General features: G+C 37.9%; 4 protein-coding genes and 1 pseudogene across 8 annotated transcripts in view; 1 reads left to right on the top strand and 4 right to left on the bottom strand.

Annotated features, from left to right (window-relative positions):
- Positions 1-5,549, bottom strand: LOC144638974 (roundabout homolog 1-like). The gene is made up of 7 exons (XM_078498246.1): positions 5,507-5,549; positions 4,949-5,212; positions 4,059-4,340; positions 2,587-2,868; positions 1,654-1,911; positions 989-1,276; positions 1-332 (listed from the first exon to the last, which is right to left on the bottom strand). The coding sequence occupies exons 1-7, from the start codon at positions 5,547-5,549 to the stop codon at positions 16-18; spliced, it is 1,734 nt and encodes a 577-aa protein (XP_078354372.1). The 3' UTR covers positions 1-15.
- The window catches only part of LOC144637456 (hemicentin-1-like), a 211,294-nt gene that overhangs the window by 72,822 nt on the left and 115,100 nt on the right, over positions 1-23,372 (bottom strand). The gene's annotated exons all lie outside the window — the stretch shown is intronic.
- On the bottom strand, positions 5,655-15,949 carry LOC144637488 (uncharacterized). Of its 2 annotated transcripts, none has more exons than XM_078496554.1 (2): positions 15,718-15,949; positions 5,655-5,927 (listed from the first exon to the last, which is right to left on the bottom strand). In XM_078496554.1, the coding sequence occupies exons 1-2, from the start codon at positions 15,947-15,949 to the stop codon at positions 5,761-5,763; spliced, it is 399 nt and encodes a 132-aa protein (XP_078352680.1). In that variant the 3' UTR covers positions 5,655-5,760. The 2 variants fall into 2 exon arrangements, with proteins under 2 accessions (XP_078352680.1, XP_078352681.1); XM_078496555.1 differs by lacking the exon at positions 15,718-15,949 and adding an exon at positions 6,844-6,934.
- On the top strand, positions 10,919-15,727 carry LOC144637480 (pyroglutamylated RF-amide peptide receptor-like). The gene is made up of 4 exons (XM_078496544.1): positions 10,919-11,071; positions 12,638-12,908; positions 13,373-13,618; positions 14,997-15,727. The coding sequence occupies exons 1-4, from the start codon at positions 10,959-10,961 to the stop codon at positions 15,348-15,350; spliced, it is 984 nt and encodes a 327-aa protein (XP_078352670.1). The 5' UTR covers positions 10,919-10,958; the 3' UTR covers positions 15,351-15,727.
- Positions 20,679-21,921, bottom strand: LOC144638973 (uncharacterized; annotated as a pseudogene).

Genomic DNA, 23,372 nt, shown 5'->3' with positions numbered 1-23,372 from the left:
CAGTGAGTACCTTCTTCATCTTGTGGTAACATTTATTGCAGAACTGCCAACACTAGTACCAAATATACTCATTGCAAACACTCTTATGTAATATGTAGTCCAAGGAAAGAGGTCTTCCAGAGAAGCTGTGGTTGAGGAGCTGGGCACCACACAGGAACTACTTGACAGTGATCCTTGACAAAATGCATCTCTAAAGTCCTGATTAGCTTTACTTATCTTCACTGTGTAAATTTGAATTGCACGTTTCCCATCAAAACCAACCATCCAGGAGATATTCACCACTCTTGAGCTCTTTGAGTCAACTGTCAAACGTTTTGGTGGGTCTGGCATAACTAAACACAGACACACAAGAAACTATGTGTTATTATCCTAGTCCACTCAATAAGGAAATGGCAAGGTAAAGTATGCGTTCGAGACCCTAGTAACCATCAGATCAGAGCTGTATAAGGAGTATAAGGAGTATTTCTACATGTACTATTCCTTGGATGACATGCGCAAGATATTCCACGATATTCGTTCTTTAAAACACTATTATTCCCCTTTGAGCGCAAAACAGGACTTTTTTTTCCGGTTTTCAGAAAAAAAAAACGGTTGCAAACCTGATGAAGGTGAATTGTTAAACAATGCATATGACACGAGCATGGGACAAGGAATATATCTGTGTCCCCAACGGGAATCGAACCCATGGCTACCCAGATACCGGTTGGGTGCTCTAATCACTCTAACCGAGCTACGAGAGACTTGCGGTGAGCTAGGCCATGGTTGCAGACCTATTCAGCACAATTTAAGCTGCCAAAAGCACAAAGATCCAACGGCACGGATGTGCTGGTTGCAAGGGCGTGTGAGCCTCATTGGCACAGCAACGCACAACATAAGGATAAGGTATAAGGTATAAGGTATAAGGTATAAGGTATAAGGTATAAGGTATAAGGGGATTAAGCTTCGAGTTGATTGCATACGGTTAATTAAACCCGCGCATCGTACTAACTTTGGATATCCAGTGTAGCAGCATTGGAGGAGACATTTCCAAGGCTGTTGTTCGCCACACATCGGTATTTTCCGCTGTCTGTCCTGTTTATATTGGTTATGGTTAACTGGTTATTGTTTGCTAAAAACTGGATCCTAGAATTGCCAACTGTATCTATAGGAAATCCATTTCTGGTCCATGATATTGTCGGTTCTGGATTTCCAGTAGCGTTACAGGATAATGTCACGTCATCCCCTCCTTTATTTGGCTGAGCTTCGGGATGAACAATAATCTTGGGTTGATCTAGATCTGTGACCACGTATTAATAAGCTATGTCAGAAATATTACATTTAACCAAATACTTGAAACTTTCATATTTTTCTTAAAACTGAGTTTTAATCATGGAAATCGCCGGCCTTCCCCTTAATTGCATCAAAATCTGTTGTTCTTCTGTCACTATAATCACACCGTTTTTTTTTTAAGTTAGACCTTTTGCGACAAAGAGAAAGGTCTCGTAGGGAGGGCGGGGGGAACTTTCGAAATTCCTTTCTATCTTTAGGAAGAAGCCTCAGAAACGAAGCAGGTGTTAAAGTTTAGTTGCTTATAGCAGCAATATTTTTTTAACCATAGAAACATATCAATGAAGAAGTAAACATTCTAAAAGCAACAACAAATAATGTACATACATTGGACGTCCAGTGTAGCAACATTGGAGGTATCCGTTCCAACACTGTTGTTTGCCACACATTGGTATTCTCCGCTGTCTATCCTGTTCACATTCACTATTGCCAACTGCTTTTCATGTTGTGCGAAACTGATTATAATTCCATTTCTGGTCCATGATATTTTCGGCTCTGGATTTCCTTCAGCTTTACACGATATAGTCACATTATGCCCTTCCTTTATGATGTTACTGAGTGGGTGTGCAGTGATCTTAGGTTGATCTACGATTAGACATAAACATACAACGCAATATTTAATTTGATATTTTTCGTAATAACAGGGAATTACAGTATTTGTTCTTGTTAGTAAGGCAACGATTGGCGACAAACAGTATTCGTTGCATATGACTAAGGTAAACATGTCCTTTGATATTGCCTTTGACAGGGATTTGACGCGTTACAAATTAAAGTTAGTAACACGTTTGACGCAAATGATATGCAACTTTGACACGAGGCAAAATAGATTTCACGGTTCTTTTGCAAAACCTTTCATCGACGTCAACGGCGTACTATTTTTTGAACGAAATGAGAGACGGTCTGCTTCGCGATCAAAATTTGGCAAAGGCTTGACAAAAACGCCACCTTAACCACCTTTACCCCGAGCCAAAGCTACGTGTAAAAGCCAGGTTTCAATTGAGGTGTTACCACATATTTTTCTTAAATTCCAATTTATTACAATTGGCTCTACTTCCACCCAAATTTCATTTTTTAACAAAGTCTATAATAAGGACAACCTGCAATCAGAAGTTCAGTGTAGAATTTAACGAAGTTACCATAGCCAAAAAATCAAAACCATTAGTTTGTGTGTCATACCCGGTACTTGCTATCCAGATTTGGACGACATGAAAATAAATCTTACGGCAATAACTAACACAACAAAAAGTACTGCATACGTACATTGTATATCCAGCGTGGCAGTATTGGATGTATCATTTCCAAGGCTGTTGTTCGCAACACATCGGTATTCTCCGCTGTCTGTTCTGTTTACATTGGTTATAGTTAACTGCTTTTTGTCCGCTGAAAACCGGATCCTTGAATTGCCAAGTGTATTCATGGGAAATCCATTTCTCGTCCATGATTTTGTTGGTACTGGATTGCCATCAGCGATACAGGATAAAGTCACGTTTACTCCTTCTGTATTTGCTTGAGCTTCTGGATGAACAATGATCTCAGGTGGATCTGTGAACACATATCAATAAGCCATGTAAGAAAGAATAAAATAAATAACCCTAATACTAGAAACATTTTAGTTTGATTATGTACATAACAATCGTTTGATGTTAACATCATGGATATCGCCTGCCTTTACACTGCAAAAAAGTTTGACGTTCTTCTATTACTGTAACTACTCTGAGGAAACTGGATTGGAAGCCATACCGTATTCACTCGAATATTAGCGCCGCGGGGCTTATTAAATTTTTTCGCGCCTGAAATGCGGCGCTTATTAAAGAGCGGCGCTTTTTTTATAAATTTGGTGAGGCAAAGATATATTTTTCTTTTAGTTTAACGTTATATTTTTGGTCTGTGCGAAATTTTACAGTCACTAACAGTGTCTTATTTGCTAAGCGTCTTTTGGTTGTCACCATTAATATTCGTCTCATCCGGTACTTTAACAAAATGTCACTAAAATTATTAGCAAGGAACTTGCTTAGAGAACTTAAAGGACGAGAGGTGAAAAATAAAATAATTACTTCAAACCGAAGCAGAGCATCGCTTTTAATGAAAAAAATTTCCAATGCTGTTTTTGAGCACCTTTTTAAATCGGTTTCTAGTTAAACAGAATTCCTCAAATAAGCGCCACATCGGTACCACGGCGCTTATTCGCTTTTTTCGTTCCAAATGCGGCGCTTATTTGGGGGCAGCGCTTATTTAATTTTTTGTTACATATGTGGCGCTTTTTCTAGGGCGGCGCTGTAGATTGGATGCACTGTCAAGACGGCAATTCTAATCACATTTATAGAGGGGATGTTGTAAAAAAAAAATGTTATTTATTTTAGTGTCACCATGACACGCACTGACGTCATTGTGATTTTATTGGCTGAACCGTCTTTTACTTATATTTCCTTCTAATTTAAATAAATAACTACAAAACTTTAACAGCTGCTTGTTTGACAAACTTCTTATGTCTAATAAGACTTTTGTTGTCATTATAACCATCAACAACGACGACATTGTGACGGAATATTAGTATATGAAAATATTCGCCACTTGAATTATTTCACATTCCATTCTTTCTTTAAAAATAAAACCTTAGAAACGAAGCCTGGAAGATTGTTAAAGTTAATTTAGTCGCGAAGCAGTGTTTTACAATAGAAATGTTTAAATAGATCAATAAACAGTGAGAAAGCATCACCAAATACTGTACATACATTGGACGTCCAGTGTAGCAACATTAGAGGTATCATTTCCAACACTGTTGTTCGCCACACATCGGTATTCTCCGCTGTCTGTCCTGTTCACATTTATTATTGTCAACTGCTTTTTATTTTCTGTAAAACTGACTCTGGAATTTTTATTTTCATCTACAGGATCTCCATTTCTGGTCCATGATATTGTCGGTACTGGATTTCCATCAGTGTTACAAGATAACGTCACGTTACGTCCTTCCTTTATAATATTACTGAGTGGGTGTGAAGCGATCTTAGGTTGATCTACAAAACATACATAAAACAAATAACGCAACGTAAGATTAAATTTCATTTCTTTTGTAATAAAAGTGAATTGAAGTATTTGCTTTTGAGATCTGTGGGTTTCAGTTAAAACGCCGGGGAGTTGCAATGGAATTGATTTCGAATGAAGGTTAATCTGCCTACTTTCAAAGTTGGCTGTTATGCACTTTCGATTCGCATCAAAAACGAGACAAAGATGGGTGTCAAACTTTAAGTAAATAACGGATTTCACGCGAATTAGCACAAGTCAAAATATATTTCACAGTGCCTTGCCACTACCTTTTTGTAAAGGTCAAAGGCGTACTATTTTCAACCAAATCATACACGGTCTTTATAACCGTGATCAAAATTTGGCCACCACCTTTACCCTTATGCCAACGGTAGGTGTAAACCACGTAAAAAAAAAAAAAAAAAAAAAAAAAAAAAAAAAAAAAAAAAAAAAAAAAAAAAAAAAAAAAAAAAAAAAAAAAAAAAAAAAAAAAAAAAAAAAAAAAAAAAAAAAAAAAAAAAAAAAAAAAAAAAAAAAAAAAAAAAAAAAAAAAAAAAAAAAAAAAAAAATGCTACTAGACTGTACTTAATTAAAATATTACAGTAGAATAGAAATATATTTCCAACACTGTTGTTCGCCACACATCGGTATTCTCCACTGTCTGTCCTGTTCACATTCGTTATAGTCAACTGCTTTTTGTTATCTGAAAAAGTGATTCTGGAACTGCCAGGTGTACTCATAGGAGATCTATTTCTAGTCCATGATATTGTCGGTTCTGGATTTCCATCAGCGTTACAAGATAAAGTCACGTTATCTCCTTCTCCGGCATTTAGCGGATAAGAAGTAACCTTAGGTCGATCTAAATCTGTAATTAAAAAGCAAATCGTCTAGAAAATGAAAAAATGATAATCTACACAATAAAATTTGCGGGTAAATTTGAAATGATTTACATCAATATTAAAAAGCAAATCATCTAGCGAATGAAACAAATACTAATCTACATAAAATCAAAAGTTAATAAATTTAAAATAATTTCCATTAATTTATTAAAGTTTTGATATTGTGTTATATTTACCGTTACGGACACAACTTCTTGGTCATAAATTTCAAGACACTTTGATAAGGCCTCATAACGCCCTCCGGTTAAAGCATATAATACCTGTTTTCGTGCAATATCGATTTTTCCTCTTTATATATCGCATAGTTTCCTACGTTAATCATTTGTCTTTTCGTACTTACACTGAACTGATATTTCCACTTGACTCTTAGCCCTTTGTCTGTTGCTGTTGCTTATCGTCAAATTGTAAGTTGTACTGTCTGTTCTATTCACTCTCAGGAACGTTATTAATGTATAGCTTTCTGTAACATTCACTACTAAACGTCCCTTGTGTGCAGCATTTATAAATGGCACAATCAGTCACTGTCCAATTTGTCCACTATATCATTGGTCTTAGCATTTCCAAATAACAGCTGACGAAACGATCCACTTCCAAAGTTGTACGTCCATTCCAGAGTGAGGTTGTTGCCTTCCACAACAAGGGATGGGTTTAAGGGCTCTGCAGTAAATGCTGGCGCAGTGCCTGATGGAAAACAAATATATGTTTTTATTTTAAACTCACAATGTGCCCAAAGCATAACCTTTTTCGTCCTCAAACTGGTCTATTTTGTAAAAGAAAAACAGAAGTCGACATATTCTTATCTAGTCCTAGCGTAATGAGGAGTCCTTTCTGAAATGGTTTCCGGACATGTTTGTTTGTCACGTCATCCAAAGAGTCATCGAGTGCGAATCGTTATTAACCGAACTAAATTACATGGAATTCGAGAACTCGAAAAAAAAAATCATTTGTTTGCCATCAGAGGTGTTAACATTTTTAACTGGAAATAAAAACAAATAATTTATAGAAAGTTAGTTGTGTGATCGATAAGGAGCACGGAAGTCTAACACCGTGCAAGCGTTCAAGCGACATTTCGTGTCTGGTAACTGGAAAAAAACAAATAATTTATAGAAAGTTAGTTGTGTGATCGATAAGGAGCACGGAAGTCTAAAACCGTGCAAGCGTTCAAGCGACATCTCGTGTAACGTTGCATGAATCAAAATGAAAGACGGTGAACGTCAAGCCTAACTTTTAGTTTCGCGCCTTAGTAATAGTTGACTAACATGGCAGCAGTTGTATTCACTTTTTCGTCAAACTATTCTTTCCTTAACATTTCCTGTGGGTAATTTGCTGATGCTCATGTCAAGACATCTATGTTTGTAAGTGACTGACCTTTCCAGTCTTCCCTCACAAATAAACTTCAAATAAATCGTTAGTCAGCCTGAATTATGCTGTCCCTTAATCACATCAGATTATTCGTTTTTAAAACTTTGCTGGACACTAGGAGGGAATCTAATTTAACAGTACATAAAAGAACTTCATGTAGCTCAGCTACATGAAGTTTAAAAAGGCTACATGCTAATTACATCTTAGTGTTTCAGTTCAAAGCTTCAAAGCTCACCTTCAATGGCCATATATAAGCACAGACTACAAAGAAGGAAGAGATGAAACGCCACCTTCATAATACACCATGTATCTGATGTTGTTTTAGATAGATCAGTCTATCAACAGTGCTTCCATTTAAAGGGGCTGTGTCACGAATTTAGCCAAAAAGGCATGGGAAAAGACCCAAGTAGTGAAACCTCCAAGTGAGGGACATGGCACGAAACAAGAAGGACGGATGGCCAGAAAGACGAAGAGAAACGGAGCGATAGGGTGAGGCGGGGAACAGAAGAATCGGCGCATCGCCCGGGAGACAGGACGAGAAGCAGGTGTCAGACAGAGTATCGCACAGGATCGCGAGTGGCCCGCACAGTCCAAATGTTCCGACGTTATAAAGTCATGTTGACGTTGGCGATCAGACGTCTCGCTGTAAATGCGAATGCGATTGCGTAATATTCCGAGCCTGACATTTGGTATGAATTTCCCCTGTAATGTTAGTCTAGTTAATAATTTACTTTCTTCGGTCACGCATTATAGGAACCTAGCTACCTTCATGTTGCTAGACTGATTCAATCTTTCCTAGAACAAGTTCAGGAATGGAAACATGCGCAATTCCCGATTCCCTCTGGCGCGCCTGCGCCGGTGTGTTTCTCTCATGCGCGGCTCACACGTCATCGTGCGTCTCGCGCACGCTGTGATCCTCCGTGTTCCCCGGCCCCGTCGCTATTGTTAGTCCTCTGGACGTCGACGGGGCCCCATGCTTTGAGTGTTACAAGTAAAACTCATGCTGAACAAGGCCGTAGTCCCACTGCAATTTTGCCTTGAAGCATCCCCGCTGGACCGCAATTTATAATATAAGGAAGTTGTCTGACAACGCCAGGACACAAAACCAACTCAAAGTGAATACGTGTACCAAATATTCTTTAAAGTAAAGAGATTACCTTTAGGTCTTTCATTCAATAACTTCCATTGCGCTTAAGAAGTAAGTAAAAGCGACATGTAGAGATATCTACAGAAAATAAACAATTCACTCATTAAAAAGTTTTTTTCCTGCTAACTGTAGTGTTAGCTTTTATTGATGAAGCCACTGGTAACTATTTGTCTACGCGCGTACGCAAGCATTTGTATTCGAATAAAAGCCCCAATGTCTACAAAACACCTACACAATTTCCTCTTCAAATTATGCAAAATACCAAAATTTGGAAAAACACAGTGTACTTTATACCCATAAAAGCCTCAATTTTGACGTTAAATTCAGTATACCCAATTGGAACCCCCCTGAATACCTAATACCTAAAACCCTGGTCTACCCTTCCTACAGCCGAGGCTTCGCGGGAATGTTGGTGCTCTACAGAGTTTTTAACCATCTTGGATTCCGCCAACACTAAGTTTTAAATCAAAATTAAGGAAGCTATTTATTATTTAGGAGAGCCTGCTTTAAAATGGGCAGTATTACGAGAAGCCTTCTAAGTTTATGTTTAAAGTATTAGAATTATGTGGGTGGACTCACTGATCAACAAAATAGCCTTTAAACATTTAACGAAAGGCATAAATTGATTCTCTAAGATGTCAATAAACCCTAATTAATGGCTTTTTACTGATTTTATTCCAAGAAACACTGTCAAATTAGAAAACGTTTGGCCTACATTGTCAACTTTTCGGACTTTTTTTTCCCTACTTTCTCGTCCATGCGAAATTTTTATTAGCAAGGGAAGGCCACTACTAGTGGATTTCACATAAATACCAACACCTTTATTGAATATCATGTACACTAAATCTTAGTGACACTGTCAATTTAAATCAACAACTTTACCATGCCTGTTTGTCGCTTTCACTTAATTTTTTTGTGCATGTTTACTTGTATCCGTCACTTGTTCTTTTTGCTGTCATGTAAACTATTTAATTTGTTTTGCATGCTATTCGGAAACACCATATTCAGTGTCAAAAACATGTATATTAGCTAAGGAATTAATGTCTTCATATCTATTCATATAATAATAAATATATATTCACATACTTGCAACTTAGATCGACGGACGTTTCTGTCGAAACATGTTTTCATAAAAAATGAGAGGTTTCCTTTTTACTTAAAATATCGGAAGTTTGCTGCCTTAAGAACAATGAACAGATTGCCAAAGTCTCTCGGAACTGAATACACTGTCACTGTATATATAGCTATAGAGAAAATTCGTGTAGCCCGTTTTTGTATGCTAGCAAGGCGCCAAAATGATTGAAGTTCAAGTCATTTTTTTGGAGAGGACACAAAGAAACACGTCCAGTCCAATAATTATCACTCTTAAATTTCCTCGAACGTGACCTGACATAGCATACCATTTTTTTACGATTTTTTTTTTTTTCGTTTGCTTCTTTGTTTTAGTTTCGATTGAGGAGATATATCAATATTCAGACAGTGTCTCATAATATATCCAAACAACTGGGAGATCGACTAAATTACACCGCTTCTCACCTTATTACATATCTATCTCTCTTCTCAGAAATGTGATAAAAATGGCCTCGTGTTCGATAAATTCGCATACATATGCATATGCTCCATTTTGGCAAGAAAACTTGTTTAGGAATCGCAGACGTGAACGTCAAAAGCCATTTGAGTCATTAATTTATATGCAAAAAGAACACATACATAATACCCTTTTCAAAACCACTATTGGTTGATTGATTGATTGATTGATTGATTGATCGAACTCTTTCAAATTAATAGAAACATCAGCTGCGAGGTTTTAAACATTCGCCAACAGTTTATGCTGGTAGCTACGAATTGACACTACGACACGGATGAAGGCTACATTTTCCAGGTAATTTAAACTTGGTTCTACAAACAATTAACAGCTGGACTATAATTATATGGGAAACTGCAACAATGAACAAAAAAAAGGGAGGAGGTGTTCCAGGGTTTTTGTGTGGTTTTCAAGCATTCGCAAATGAACCTCTTTTGACTAGTTTCTTTGAAGTCCTTGAATTTTCTAAAAATATTGCAAAACAAAATCGAATCCTGTCAGGGACTCAGATTTTCTTTGCCCCACGCTCGTGACAAACGAAGATTTCATCTTTATCATTTCATTCACCGAGCTCAACATTTAACATCCTTTGTTATTTATTACGAAAATTGCTGATTCTAGAAGTATGGAGGACGCGTGTCACATACGAACCTTGCAAATGGCTTAGCTTATCAAGAGTCTTTCCCTAGCTCAGTGGCTAGAGTGCCCAAGCCGTAGCTGGGAGGTCATGAATTAGAATAATTTCGGGACTCAGATTTTCCTTTGTCTCACGCTCGTGGCAAGAACATTTCATTGTTTTTAAATTGCATTTTTGTTAACCAGAATAAGAACCCGCTCGGTATAGCAAATAATGACTCAGATAGATATACTAGATATTTAGTCAAGCTGCGAAATGTAAAATAACATCTTGACAATATTTTAACAAGTTACTAAAAGAAAAAGGCAAATAAACGGGACGATTTCGTCTTTTCCCGTATAAAGTCCTGGGGGTATAAAAGAAAAGGAAAATTCTCTGATATGTAAATGCAAGCTACTCACGGCTATAAATTGGAATAATCAATGAACCTTTTTGCAAATATTAGAACCTGTGGCGTTCCGGTGGCAAACAAAGTCTTCCAATTATAAAATAAACAATATGAAACTTGTTAAAGGCGCACAGGTAAAACAGCGATCGTTCCCATGTAGGTCATTTTAACCCACAAAAAAATGAATCTAAAAAAATGAAAAAAAGTATAAATCGATCTGCACGCCAATGAATTACCATTAGCGCGGTTCGATTGACATTTTGTGCAAGGTGGATTAATTTGCCAGCTGTTCAATTTGTTATTCCGCTGTTAAATTTATTTTTGCGATGTTCATTAACCATTTGCTGTTTTGACATTATGTTAACGATTTTTTTTGTATTATTTGCGTTCGTCTAATGTTTTTCCGCGTCTCATATTGTTCCAAACTATTGCATCGATTATCGGGCGGGACTAGCGATTATCACTTATATTTTTAGTCTCTATTATTTATGTACTGGTTATTGGCGATCCTCAGTTATCAATAATTTATGAATCCTTATTGCTTCTTTTATTCAGGTTGTTTAACTGTGTAGCATTATCTACTCCTTTCAGTCATGCTCGACTCATCAGGTATTGCCATAGCAACGGTGCACTCCATGCTGGTCGTTGTAGATATCGTCGGAAATGCTCTCGTGTGTGCGATAATAATGAAAAATAGAGATATGAGGTAGGCCTAAGCTAAAATAACTATGATATTGTTATCTTATACGCTACTGACGTCCTGCACTGCAATTTTATATTTAAGAAATATACAGTAGATTTTCGATTTCTGGAACATCAAATACTCGAACCTACAGAATACTCGAATAAAAAGTATTTTCCGGGGAGGTGGAGGACGGGGGGGGGGGGGGGAGGCACTAAAAGATATTTTATACGGGGATTACCCGCCCCGAGGTCAAAACCCTTACCCTTATATGTACCAATCTACTATCGAGATAACCTTTCGATTTACAGCGGGAATCCCGATTTTTCCAACCTGCATGGGAAAAGAAAATTGGCTCGAGAAATCGAAAGATCGAGAATCAAGGCCGTAACTAGAAAGAAGACTACAACAACCCAAGACATTAGTCCTTGGGAAGGTTACACATGATCGCTTTGATTTCAACAAGTTTTAGATAAATTTGATCTATAGGTACGTACACAAGGTGTATGGGCCCCCCTCTCCCCCATATCAATGTTGAAGTATTACTGAACATTATGATAGACAATATGCTGTGATTGAAGTCTCTAGGTATACTTCAACATTGAATGAGGGGGGAGGGGGAGCGAAAGCTTGGCGACCTTCCCAACAGAATTGTACTGGGTAGGCACTTGTCCCGTCTAGATTTTAATCAAAAATTGAAAAGAAAATATGTTTGGTTGGGAAAATAATCCCAATTGAACGAGATTGATTTTTCTCAAGAAATACTTTATGAGAAATGTCGAATAAAGAGTTTCAGAACCTTTTAGATTTCAAAATTTTCTGGAGGGCATACCCCCAGAATCCCCTAGATTCGTCTATGGCAAAGGTCTGTTTACGGCCCTGGAAATTGGGAGTAAAATTACAATGTTCGACTAAGGTAAAGGGAACGAATTTTGGTATAAGTTATTGGGAGTTTCGAAAAAACACGAAGGTTCGATAAATCAGGAAAACATTGTACATTCGATATTAAATGGCAGTTCTTTCACACATCTACAGTGGGAATCTTGTAACCATTTTTCAAAATTTTCACGTGAACAATCCTTTAAAAGACTTAGATAAATTAACCGTTTCGTAGGTCTGTTCAAGATGATTTGAACGGTCGTTGTATATACCTAAGATAGAGTGTCCTCTTCCTTTGTCGATAATCCAACACGTGAAATCCCGTCCCTTTTCTAAACTTTTCGTGCTGACAAAGGAACCCTTTCAGGCGGAGTCTTCCCGTATATTTTGCAGAATTACTATTTCATGTGCTTTAGCTATTCAACAGGCTACCACAAAAAGAAGTGGTTTATATATATGTACAAAATGAGATGAATCGTCATAACCTCGTTTACAGAGCCTAATGTAAAACGACTTCACACAACGTGCAACCAAACAACCAAGAAAGGGCGTTCATTTTCATTTTAACATTTCTTAGGATATAAAATTGATTTTTGCCTTTATTGTTTGATTTGCTGATACAGTTGGAGCATCGTTATCAAAATATAGTTTGGGATATCGGTACAAGGACCTACTTTAGCAATTCTTTTTTATATTTATTTCATCTTACAGGAAACCTATCCATTGCCTGCTTGTAAATCTGGCTGTAGCAGATATCATGTACGCGACGTTCATTGCACCAGACACTTTTTTGAAGCTTGTTTCCACCCTCCCAGGCGGGAAGACTGGTACTGTTTTATGCCAGCTATTGATAGGTGGAAACATCGCCTGGGTTGGAGCAGTTTCCTCGGCTGTCACTCTGGTTGCGATCGCCATTGAACGATTTTATGCAATTGTTCATCCTCTTGGTAACGAGGGCCAACTTACCAAGTGTAAACTGAAGGTGCGTCACTTACACATTTTATACTAATCTTGCAACATTGCTTTTTGGAGAAAGGGGTTCTCCATTTCTGCGAATTGGTAGCACTGAATATCACGTTTTATTATTCAACACATGCGAAGATTCGTTCGAAATCTTGTAAAGCGCTGCATAATTACAGTTTTTCTATCTGCAAAATGTGTTTCGTTGACAATTTGTTGAATAATAAAACAATTATCCTGCTCAATCTTGCGGAATATCGTCTGATTTTAGCCAACTCGGCCTACGGCCTCGTCGGCTAAGTATCAGGCGATATTCCGCGCGATTTCGCAGGATAATTGTTAAATAGATGTTAGAATGATTGTCCCAAGGAATTATTGCGTGAATTGCTGGTACCCTGGAGCCCTTAAACCATTTGTGACCCTGTTTTTTTTTTTTTACTTTACTTTATAGAATCACTGTCGATAGTTGTACACTTTACCATTTAGGTGTTAATTTTTGGTTCTTGGACCTTCGCACTGGTACTTACTATCCCGTTGTTCCTAGTCATGAACGTAAAAGGGAACTTCTGCCATTCTTTTTGGCCTGAAAAGTGGATGCCCATGGCTTTTTCTTGGGTGTGGTTTGTTTTGGTTCTTTTCTCTGTGGCACTGATGGCTGGCTTATACGCTAGAGTGGTATATATTCTATGGTTTAAACGTCACGACAACAATCAGCTCACCAACCAACAAAGAGTAAGTGGCGAGGATGTTTTTTACGTACGCTCATAGAATCCACCAATTGTTTTTCTTTCGATTAACTCCAGCGATCAAAATTGCAGTTATATATTGATGTTTGTAATGCCTTACGTGATTGCGATTGCTCTATAGTGAGTGTGACTGTGACTGTGACATTGTGACTTTGACATTCTGATTGTTACAGTGACTGTGTCATTGTTTGTCGACATTGCGATTGTGACATGGTGACTGCGACAAAGGGACTGTGTCATTATGGTTGTGAAATTGTGTTTGAGACATTATCATTACGACATTGTGATTATGACACTGCGATTAATTTGTGACATTGCGATTGTGAAATGGGTTTGTGACTTCGGGGCTGTGACATTGTCATGGTCATCTTGATAATGTTACTGTGATGTCGTGACTGCGAAATTGGAATCTCTCTCTATGGGTATTTCCGAAGAAATTGAAGACTGCAAAGATCACCGGGAAAAAAACGAAGATCTCAAGATTAAAGCGAATATCTTAAATTGACCAAATTGACCAAAATTTACTTGATCAAATTGAACACTCAGATATAAAACTGTCAAAACTCGTAAACACTACAGAAAATATCTGCAATTTCTGAATTTTGGCATTTGACCACTTTTTACCACGATTTTAACAACAGTGACTGCCGCAAAACCATAGTGAGCCATTTCAAGGCTCAAAGGTTCAAACTGTTTCAATCCGTAAAACGAAGATTCGCTTAAAAAACGAAGTTTTTTAAAAACAAAAATCGCGAAGAAAACGAAGGCCGTGGGTACCTATAGAGAGGCTCAAATTGGGATGGTGACATTGTGTTAGTGATGTCATTGTGACATCGTGTTTGTGATATTGTGACTTTGTGATAAGGACGTTATAACTGCTTCACTATGGATGTGAAATTGTCAATATATGGCATCATACATGTCACATGGTGGTTGTATTACAGTTTCGCAATTTCCAACAACATATTTCCAAGAAGCGTTCTTGATTCAAATGTTACTAACTCATAAGAGGGTCTCAATCGGGTTAACCGTTAGCCGTAAAACGGCCAAAAATTTAGCCGTTATGCGTAAAAATTGGAAAAATTTAACCGTTAGCCGTAAAATATGTTAACCGTAAAAAATCGGTCAGTAATTATAAATAAACCAAACTAGTTCACTTCATCGTCCCAGAATGGCCCTGAGACCTAAAATATGTTTTTCAATAACGGAAATTAATTTAACAATAAAAATTAACTTTTAACTTCTGTTAACCGTTATGGAAATAAATTAACCGTTAGCCGTAAAAAAACCAAAATTTTAACCGTTAACTGTAAAGGCCACCAACCCATTGAGACCCTCTTATTCGTACGTGTTTCCATACACAGGGTGTCGTGAAGGTTCGTAAGCGAGTAACCTTGATGGTCTTAACTGTCACGATATTATTTGGAATCTGTTGGCTAACTGACGCAGTTGCCCATGTCGTGGAGGACAGTACATCTTACACTGCCATCAATAAAGTCGTATTCACTGTTATCCACACGATGGTCCTCTTCAATTCTGCTGTCAACCCATTTGTATACGCTCTGATAAACCAAAACTTCAGAAAGAAGATGAAGGAAATTATATTCTGTACTGGATCCCCAGCAGTCAGGAATCGTGTTAAACGGCAATCTCGACACACCAATTTTACCAACACCACTCACACGGTCCATACAGCAGAAACTTCATCCGGGGTGTGACTTGTTTCAAAGCAAATTCTGCTATTACTGTGTATGTACATTGTCATCGAAAACGCTACAGTTCGTATTTAGTTTAATGAAAAAGATAGTTGTTAGTTTATCCAGAAATAAGCACTATTACGTAATGATTAAAGCTATAGCCTATTGATTATTTTTTTTATCCATTTTCTAATAATGTTGTTTTAAATTGTGTGGTACACATCCTGTCGCAATTGTTTAAATTTCCCCATTTTTTGGTTTTAAAACTTTGCTGAATACCAGGAAGGAATCTTATTTAGCAGTCCATAAGTAAACTTAATGTAGTTTACAAAAGCTGTAAGCGAATTAAATATTCATGTAAGTTTCAATTCAAAGCTCCAAAGCTCACCTTCAATGGCCAAATATAAGCACAGACAACAAAGAAGGAAGAGTTGAAACGCCACCTTCATAATACACCATGTACCTGATGTTGTTTTTGGATAGATCAGTCTAACAACAGTGCTTCCATTTAAATGTTCCGACGTTATAAAGTCATGTTGACGTTCGCGATCCGACGTCTCGCTGTAAATGCGAATGCGATTGCGTAATATGACGAGCATGACATTTGGTGTGCATTTCATTTGTAATGTTAGTCTAGGTAATAATTTACTTTCTTCGGTCACGCATTATAGGAACTTACCTTCGTGCTGCTAGCAATCTTTCCTAGAACAAGTTCAGGAATGGGAATGTATTATGTACTTATTGGCTGAGTGGGAGGGCCGGACGATGTGCTTACAAAGCTTTTAAACTTCTGCTAAATTGTCAACCCGGGTGGGGCTACTGAAAAAGGATTTGTACGGGGAGGCTCCGCCCCGAGCTCTAACCCCTTACCCTTTTACATACCATTTTGATAGAAATTGTACCCCTTTCGTATACCATTTGCTGAAAAAGGTACCCCTTATATATACCTAAAAACATGGCATAATCTTGGAACATGACGTTTTCTTGTCATTTTCGTGTAGCGCTTAATAAATTTAAATAATACAGCCATAAATTGCGGCTGTTCGAAATATTTTAATTAAAGGTCCTTTTAAATACATAAATGACAATACCTAAACTTGTGAAATCCCTACCCTTTTATATACCTGAAGCCTGAAAAAGGTACCCCTTTCGGGCGGAGCCTCCCCGTATGGGCCATTATAGGGAGTCCCCCCCCCCCCCGGGATTGTCAACCAAATCTTCGAGTTTTAGCTCCATTCCAAGAAGATTTAAATCCGACTAAATTCCTCGTACATGATTGCAGTTAGTAAAAATTTCAAAGGAAACGTTTTTGAAGGACTACAACAAAGAATTTGCACGACGTTTTGGCTAGTAGTGCTCGTCTCTCAGCAGAGACTGAATTTATCCTGATTGAACAACAAAGCGACGTTTCTTCTGAGCCGAAATTCACAATTGGTTTGCACGAGAGGATTAATTAATTTTCCACCAAGAAGGATTTTGGATGTTAAACACAACATTAGATCTTACTATATGATTAAACTACATTAAGACTTGGAAAGGGATTGTACTAGCAGTTCATGATTTTGCTTCGCTTCGTTTCCCGTCGGCTTCAAGTTGTTTTGTTTATCACGGATCGAATGATTCATGAACGTCTGTTGTTGCTGTTTAGTCCTTGAACTCGTTAGCTCCTCGACGATGTTGAGCTCTGCATTACAGTTGATGTCCAAATTGGCTAAAATGCGTCGTGAAAACAAGCGGGAAACTGTGTCATAATCAGGTTAGTCGTAAACATGTACTTGCATTTTGTTTGTTGTGATTTAAAAATTACGCAGCAAAAAGAGAAGTTCGAGTTTACTTCGCATTTGCATTTTTTCTTCAATGTTTATCATGACTACAAACCAGGATACGTCCGATTGTCCGATTATATTAATTGTTTTTTGACGACTTTTATTTCGATTTTATTGTTATTGTGAGGAGTATTTCTTCATTATTTGCCAAGTTTAGACATGTTTTGTTTTAATTTTTGCGCCTACAAACTACATTGCTTTCTAGATAGTAAAGTTTTTATAAACATGTTGGACATTCTTTGCTTTTTAGAAAAATCTTAACTATCGTTATCTGAATTCAAGGCTGTGGAATCAACTGGTTCCAATTTCGGCATCTCTCGGCAGAAGCCGCTAGCGGGGCCGTACGCTTTTCTAGTAGGGCCGTACGGCTTTTTCCGGCCCTGCTAGAGCGAGGCGTACGGCTCTCATACGGGACTTTTTTTTCATATGGTTTTCCCAGGAAATTGCGCGCGGGTCCGTACGGGTCATATGATAAAAGCAATTTTTTTGTCCTTTTTAAACGATGACGGTGTAGCTGATGACGTCATCGCTTTATGCAGGGAGCCGACCGGCAGGATCTTTTTGTCCTTTTCGCGCAATCGAACAGAAAACAAGTTTAACTAAACAAGAAATCGCCGCGTAGAACTCAAAAGCAAAATACTCCCGTGCAGTCAGAATGGAACACCACAATGTATAAACGAAAGAGACTAAATTTTATATGATGGCATCTATAAGATTCAGTAGACACCATTCCTGTCATCATTCCTGTCTAGCAACGTTAACGTTTGCAACGCAATTAATTCAACCGTGACAACGAATATGACAACAAAGGCCGTTAAACACTCAACCTGAATCCGCTGTATATGCAAGATTTTAATCTAAATCCTCGCGTTTCCAGGTATAAATTGCAAGAATTCCTTGTCTTGGGCCGGAAAAGAAACAGCAATTACATATCAAAAAAGCGAGTTGGTAAGTACAGTTTCTTTGATTTGTCAAACATGAAACCGAATGTTTCCAAATTTATATTTAAAGGAGAAGTTCACTCCAGAATGGCCATTTATTTTCTTTACGCCAATAAAAAGTTTATACAAAAATATGTTATTCACCAAAATTTCAGCCTAATCGTTCGCTATAACCCTACGAAATCTTTTCCAAAGCTCGACAACTGAACGCCGCCATCTTGGAGCTGGTAATGTGTGCGTGACGTTAAAGTGTCTATCCAGCCTACAGGATTTTTGTGGTTTTCGTATCTCTATAATGCATAAACAAGTTTTCTAAAAGAAATTTTTGGATTCTGCCACTTTTTCGCTGCAAAATCGAGCTTTAAAGTTCCCGTTTCGGCCACGCCCAAAGAAGTTGACCGGGAGTCAAGACCAGAAAGAGTCTGGGTTCCAGACCGGCTGTGACGTCAGATCAGGAACTGCGAAATCTTGCCACCATTTGAAGTCAGCATTTCTTCTGTAATAGCGAGGAGATACTGACGGCAGAAATATACCAGATAGATGCGTCGTTGCGGTATGCTTGAATACTCCAAAATAAGAAAAGGGTATTGCGCTGCATTTTGGAGTGATATGACAACAGAAGCAAAGGCTAGAAGGAAAAAGTAGATGGACTTCGAATTCGTCAAATTAAAACGTGCAAAGTGGAATCCGAGTGCTTTGTCTGCCGTCTGTGCTTGTTACTTCGCTCCCAGGAATATTACAAGAAGACATTCCTTTGAAAATCTTCAATGCCAACAGTCGATGATCTAAGATGATATTGGCATTGTTCCTGTGCCAAGATTTCACCGGAATACTTAACTTTGTCCAGTTGAAGTCGTCATCGGGTATTCATACTCATTATTCATTTGATGGAGTGTCTTTTCTCGAACGACAAGACACGCGTCTCGCTAGACGCCTAAAAAACTACAAGTAAACGTCGCCAACTTCCCAAGAGATTTTTATTGCATATTGTCAACCATCGTGTAGAAATAATAAGCGAGCAAGCGTCGCCAAGCAAAGATAACATGTAGCTGAAGCGACGTTCGATTTGTCGACCAGTCAAGGTAAAGCGAATTATTTCTCCCTCGAATATCGCTTGAATTTCTATTTCTGTTTCTTGTAAGTCTTGTTCATAAAGTCTTATTAAAATGTAATCTTTATAATCGAAGTCACTGCGCTCGTACGTAGCTTTTCAGGGTTTCAACTACCATACATGTAAAGTTATAATTTTATCGATCGGTCTCCGCAAGCGCTATTGTTTGTTTAAAGTGCATACAATGAAAAGTTTATCAAAGCTTTCACAGCCTAAAGTAAGCATTGTCACAATGAAAAGAAAAGTTTTTCTAAGTTATAAAAGTTAAAAAATCGATAGGTTATGACTGTTTGTTAATCGATTTTGAGACAATCAGTCGCACTTATCATAAGCGCGTGTTGTCGGCATTTCTAAACGCGTGGAAAGTCGCTTGTATTTTTATTAGGCTGTAACAAGAAGGACTAAAGTAGCTCGTATTTTAATAAGCTGTGATAAAAAGGACTAATAAAAGTAATAAACATGTTGATTAATATCAATCTTTTGCGTATCAACTAAGGGCACATTTATTTGCAACATACGCAAATCTACCGACGCGACAAGTTTCGATTCAAAACAAACAAGCATACCACTTTCAAGTCAATGCGTTGTGTGAGTGTCAAGGGCAATTTTCGGAATAATAGTGCTTACAGTCTATTCATTATATTGTTTTCATTTTCGTTTCACATCTGTAATGAAAATTAAAAGGTATGCAGCCTGAGAATGCAGATCGATATCCGTCCGTCGTTGTTGGTTTCGCGACGCGTCAAGTTTCTTTTCAAAGCTTTCTGGAGTGAATTTGCGTACAAAATGCAAATTTAACGCGCGGAGTGAGTGTTTGGAAAAAGTATCTATATACCGGTATGTGTCTAATTCCACGACTCTGTTAAGCTGGTTTTGTAATTTTCGTTCCCTCTCTTCAATAAGTTGCATCTCTCGATTATATTCTTCTATCCATGCATCGTCCGCTAGAGGTTCTCGAGAGTGCGTTCTTCTTTGTTACTCTTATCTTCTACTGCAGTGCGAGCGAACGATTCAAGTTCTCCGGACTCGATCTCTTCGTTCGAATCAGATGAACTGCTTGTCACGTCTTCGTCAGATAAGAAATCGCTGTCATGTGAGTATTCCATCCAAACTCGAAGAATTCTTGGGAAAGACAAACCTTATGTTGTGGCTGTCAAGCAAATAAACAAATGCAAACGCTTCGAGCGGTTCCTGATATGACGTCACTCATCACCAATCCTCGATCACGCGGTCAACTTCTTTGGGCGTGGCCGAAGCGGGAACTTTAAAGCTCGATTTTGCAGCGAAAAAGTGGCGGAATCCAAAAATTTCTTTTAGAATACTTGTTTATGCATTAAAGAGATACGAAAACCACAAAAAACCTGTAGGCTGGATAGACACTTTAAAGAGCTCAGCCTGAAGTTTGGGGAGAAAATTTAAATACTCGAAACTCCTTGTTTTTTCGTAGTGGTTTTTAAGAAGATAAAAAAGCGTTCTCTGGTAAAATATTTTAAAAAATTATGAGCTTTCGACAGCCAGACTGCTGTCTTCGACGGATAAAAATGAAGTGATAAAATGGACCTAAAAATTTGAATATGACTAGCGAATCGCATAAATTAAAAAGTTAAAAGTATGTGTAAAAGAATGTTAAAAGGAATGCTAAAAGTGTATAAATTACTGTTTGTTTAAAAGAATGTTATATTGTCCTGGCAGAGGGCACGAATTGTTGTCGACCTCGACCGTTTTTGCCGTGTGCCACGATTCAAGTGTCTTTCTAATGCGATTGTTGCCCTTGTCAATTATCTCCGCGTTTTCAAAGTCGATGGCGTGATCAAGAGTCCAGGCATGTTTTGCTACATTGGAGCCTTTAGCGCATTGTTTAGTATTCCTGATATGTTCTTTTCGCCGTGTGCTAAACGATCTTTTTGTCTCGCCGATGTAACTCCAGGGACAAGACGCACAAGGGATTTTGTAAACAACATTGCACTGGTCGTCGACCCGAGGTCGAAACTTGGGAACAGGGAACTCTTGTTGTAGTGTCTTGATTGGTTTGTTGGTTACCCAGATATCGTGACTTTTGAGAATTCTTGTAAGAGGTTCGGTAATGCCTTTGATGTAAGGAAGGACCGCGAAACTCTGGCTATTCATTGGATCAGCCCAACTGAAGAACATCCCAACCAGTTCTTCAGGTGAAGGTGTTGGGGGGTTCGAAGATTTCTTTCTTATGATATCAGCTGTGACTTTTGGTGGGTAGCCATTAGATTGTAACGCGATGCTAATGCGATCAATTTCACGGGCTTTTCCAGATTCCGAGTTTGGTAGTTTTAGAGCTCTATGCAAAAGTGTCGCTGCAGTGCTGATTTTGTGCTCTCTGTCATGATGTGAGTTAAAGTCAAGGTATCTATCCGTGTGTGTGGGCTTCCGATAGACATCAATGTTGAGCTGTTATTGTCGCGAGAAATAAGAGTGTCGAGGAATGACAACTGGCCATTAGATTCGTGCTCAATGGTGAAGGAAATATGCGGGTCGATAGAGTTCAGAGAATCATGGAAGGAAGCAACAGCATTCTTCTTGATGACACAAAAACTGTCGTCAACATAGCGTTTCCAGATTTTGGGTGGAACAGGGGTTGAATTGATTGCTGTTTCTTCAATTTCCTCCATACATAAGTTGGCTACTACGGGGCTCACAGGACTACCCATGGCACAGCCGTGGATTTGTTTGTAGATAGTGGATTTGTTTCAAACGATGTTCATTTTACAGCAGTGTGAATTTTACTCGAGCTTCTGTATCTCTTCGACTTTCGTTGCTGATAACGCGTATTCTGCCTGGAGACACAAAACGTCGTTTGGCCAAAAGGTAGGCGAAAAGATTTAGACGTGAAATAGTTAAAGATAGGCACTTTAAGAATTCCCTAATTTGCATATTTGTGAAAACAGCCGGATAACACGAACAGTTGAAGTTATGTCTGACAGGTATTTTCACTAGTATAAAACCGTTCTATGACATTCTTGCATTCCTAGTAATTTTTAAAGAAAAATTAAGAATGACTCTGTTACGGAATGGGCAATTTTTTAAACAGTGCTTTGGAAAATGCGAGCAACAGAAGTTGTTGTGAAACGAATATTGAATTACAACAGCGTATCAGTCTCGACAACAAAGTCGCCAATATAAAAATTTGGAAAAACAATCGTACGCTCAAAAATCGCCATATCTTTGGCAAAGATCATGTATTTTTTTAAGATAAGCAAAGAATACACGAAAACTGCTTATTTTAAACGACCGTAACCCTTTCATGTTTCTCCCGATTATGTGGTGTTAAATGAGCTGATCCGCTGAAATGGCGCTGAAATGGACAATTTACTAGAGGTTCTATAATTTTTTATTCTTAACTGTAACATTTCCCCAATTTTTTTATTAATGAAATCAATTCACCAATGAACAATCTTTGTTCATGGTAATTGGCTAGTTCTAAATCGAGATAACAGTGGAGTTATAAGCCTTTAATTTTGTAGTAAATTTGAGGCTGTTCAAAACATCGTTAACATACCTTCGAATTTCTTGGGCGTTGATCATTCAAACTCAGCATTTGTCGAATCTATGTTGATAAATTGAAAGAAGAAATATAGTTCTTTATAACTGTACCAAGTATGATCGAGAAACTGTGACGGCAGGTTCAGTGTCGAAGTAACAAGAACATTTTCGATCCGCCATGTTGGCGGGCCGTCACGGACGCTTCAAATCGGCCTTCTCGATATTTTCCAAAATAAAAAGAATTGAAACTTTTTAATATCCATTTGGTAGTTAGGACCCTAAAACAAGACTGCATGCCAAATTTCAGCGAAATCGGTGAGGTACGGTGGCCGCGAACTTTTAAAATAGCTCGAAAATTATGGAGTATTACACTTAATTTGTTTTGCATGCTATTCGGAAACACCTTATTCAATGTCAAAAACATGTATTAGCTAACATATTAATGTATTCATATCTATTTATGTATTGATAAATATATAGATATATAAATTATTCATATACTTGCTTTCGACGGACGTTTCTGTTGAAACATGCTTTCATAAAAGATGAGAGGTTTGCTTTTTACTTAAATTATAAGAAGTTTGCTGCCTTTAGAACAATGAACTGGTTGTCAAAGTCTCTCGGAACTGAATACACTGAATACACTGTGTAT

This window comes from Oculina patagonica, chromosome 14 (genome assembly GCF_052425735.1).
Source record: "Oculina patagonica isolate OP01 chromosome 14, crgOcupat, whole genome shotgun sequence".
In the NCBI taxonomy this organism is placed as follows: domain Eukaryota; kingdom Metazoa; phylum Cnidaria; class Anthozoa; order Scleractinia; family Oculinidae; genus Oculina; species Oculina patagonica.
Note: the sequence above shows the minus strand (reverse complement) of the source record. Positions and strands in the feature narration are given on the sequence as shown.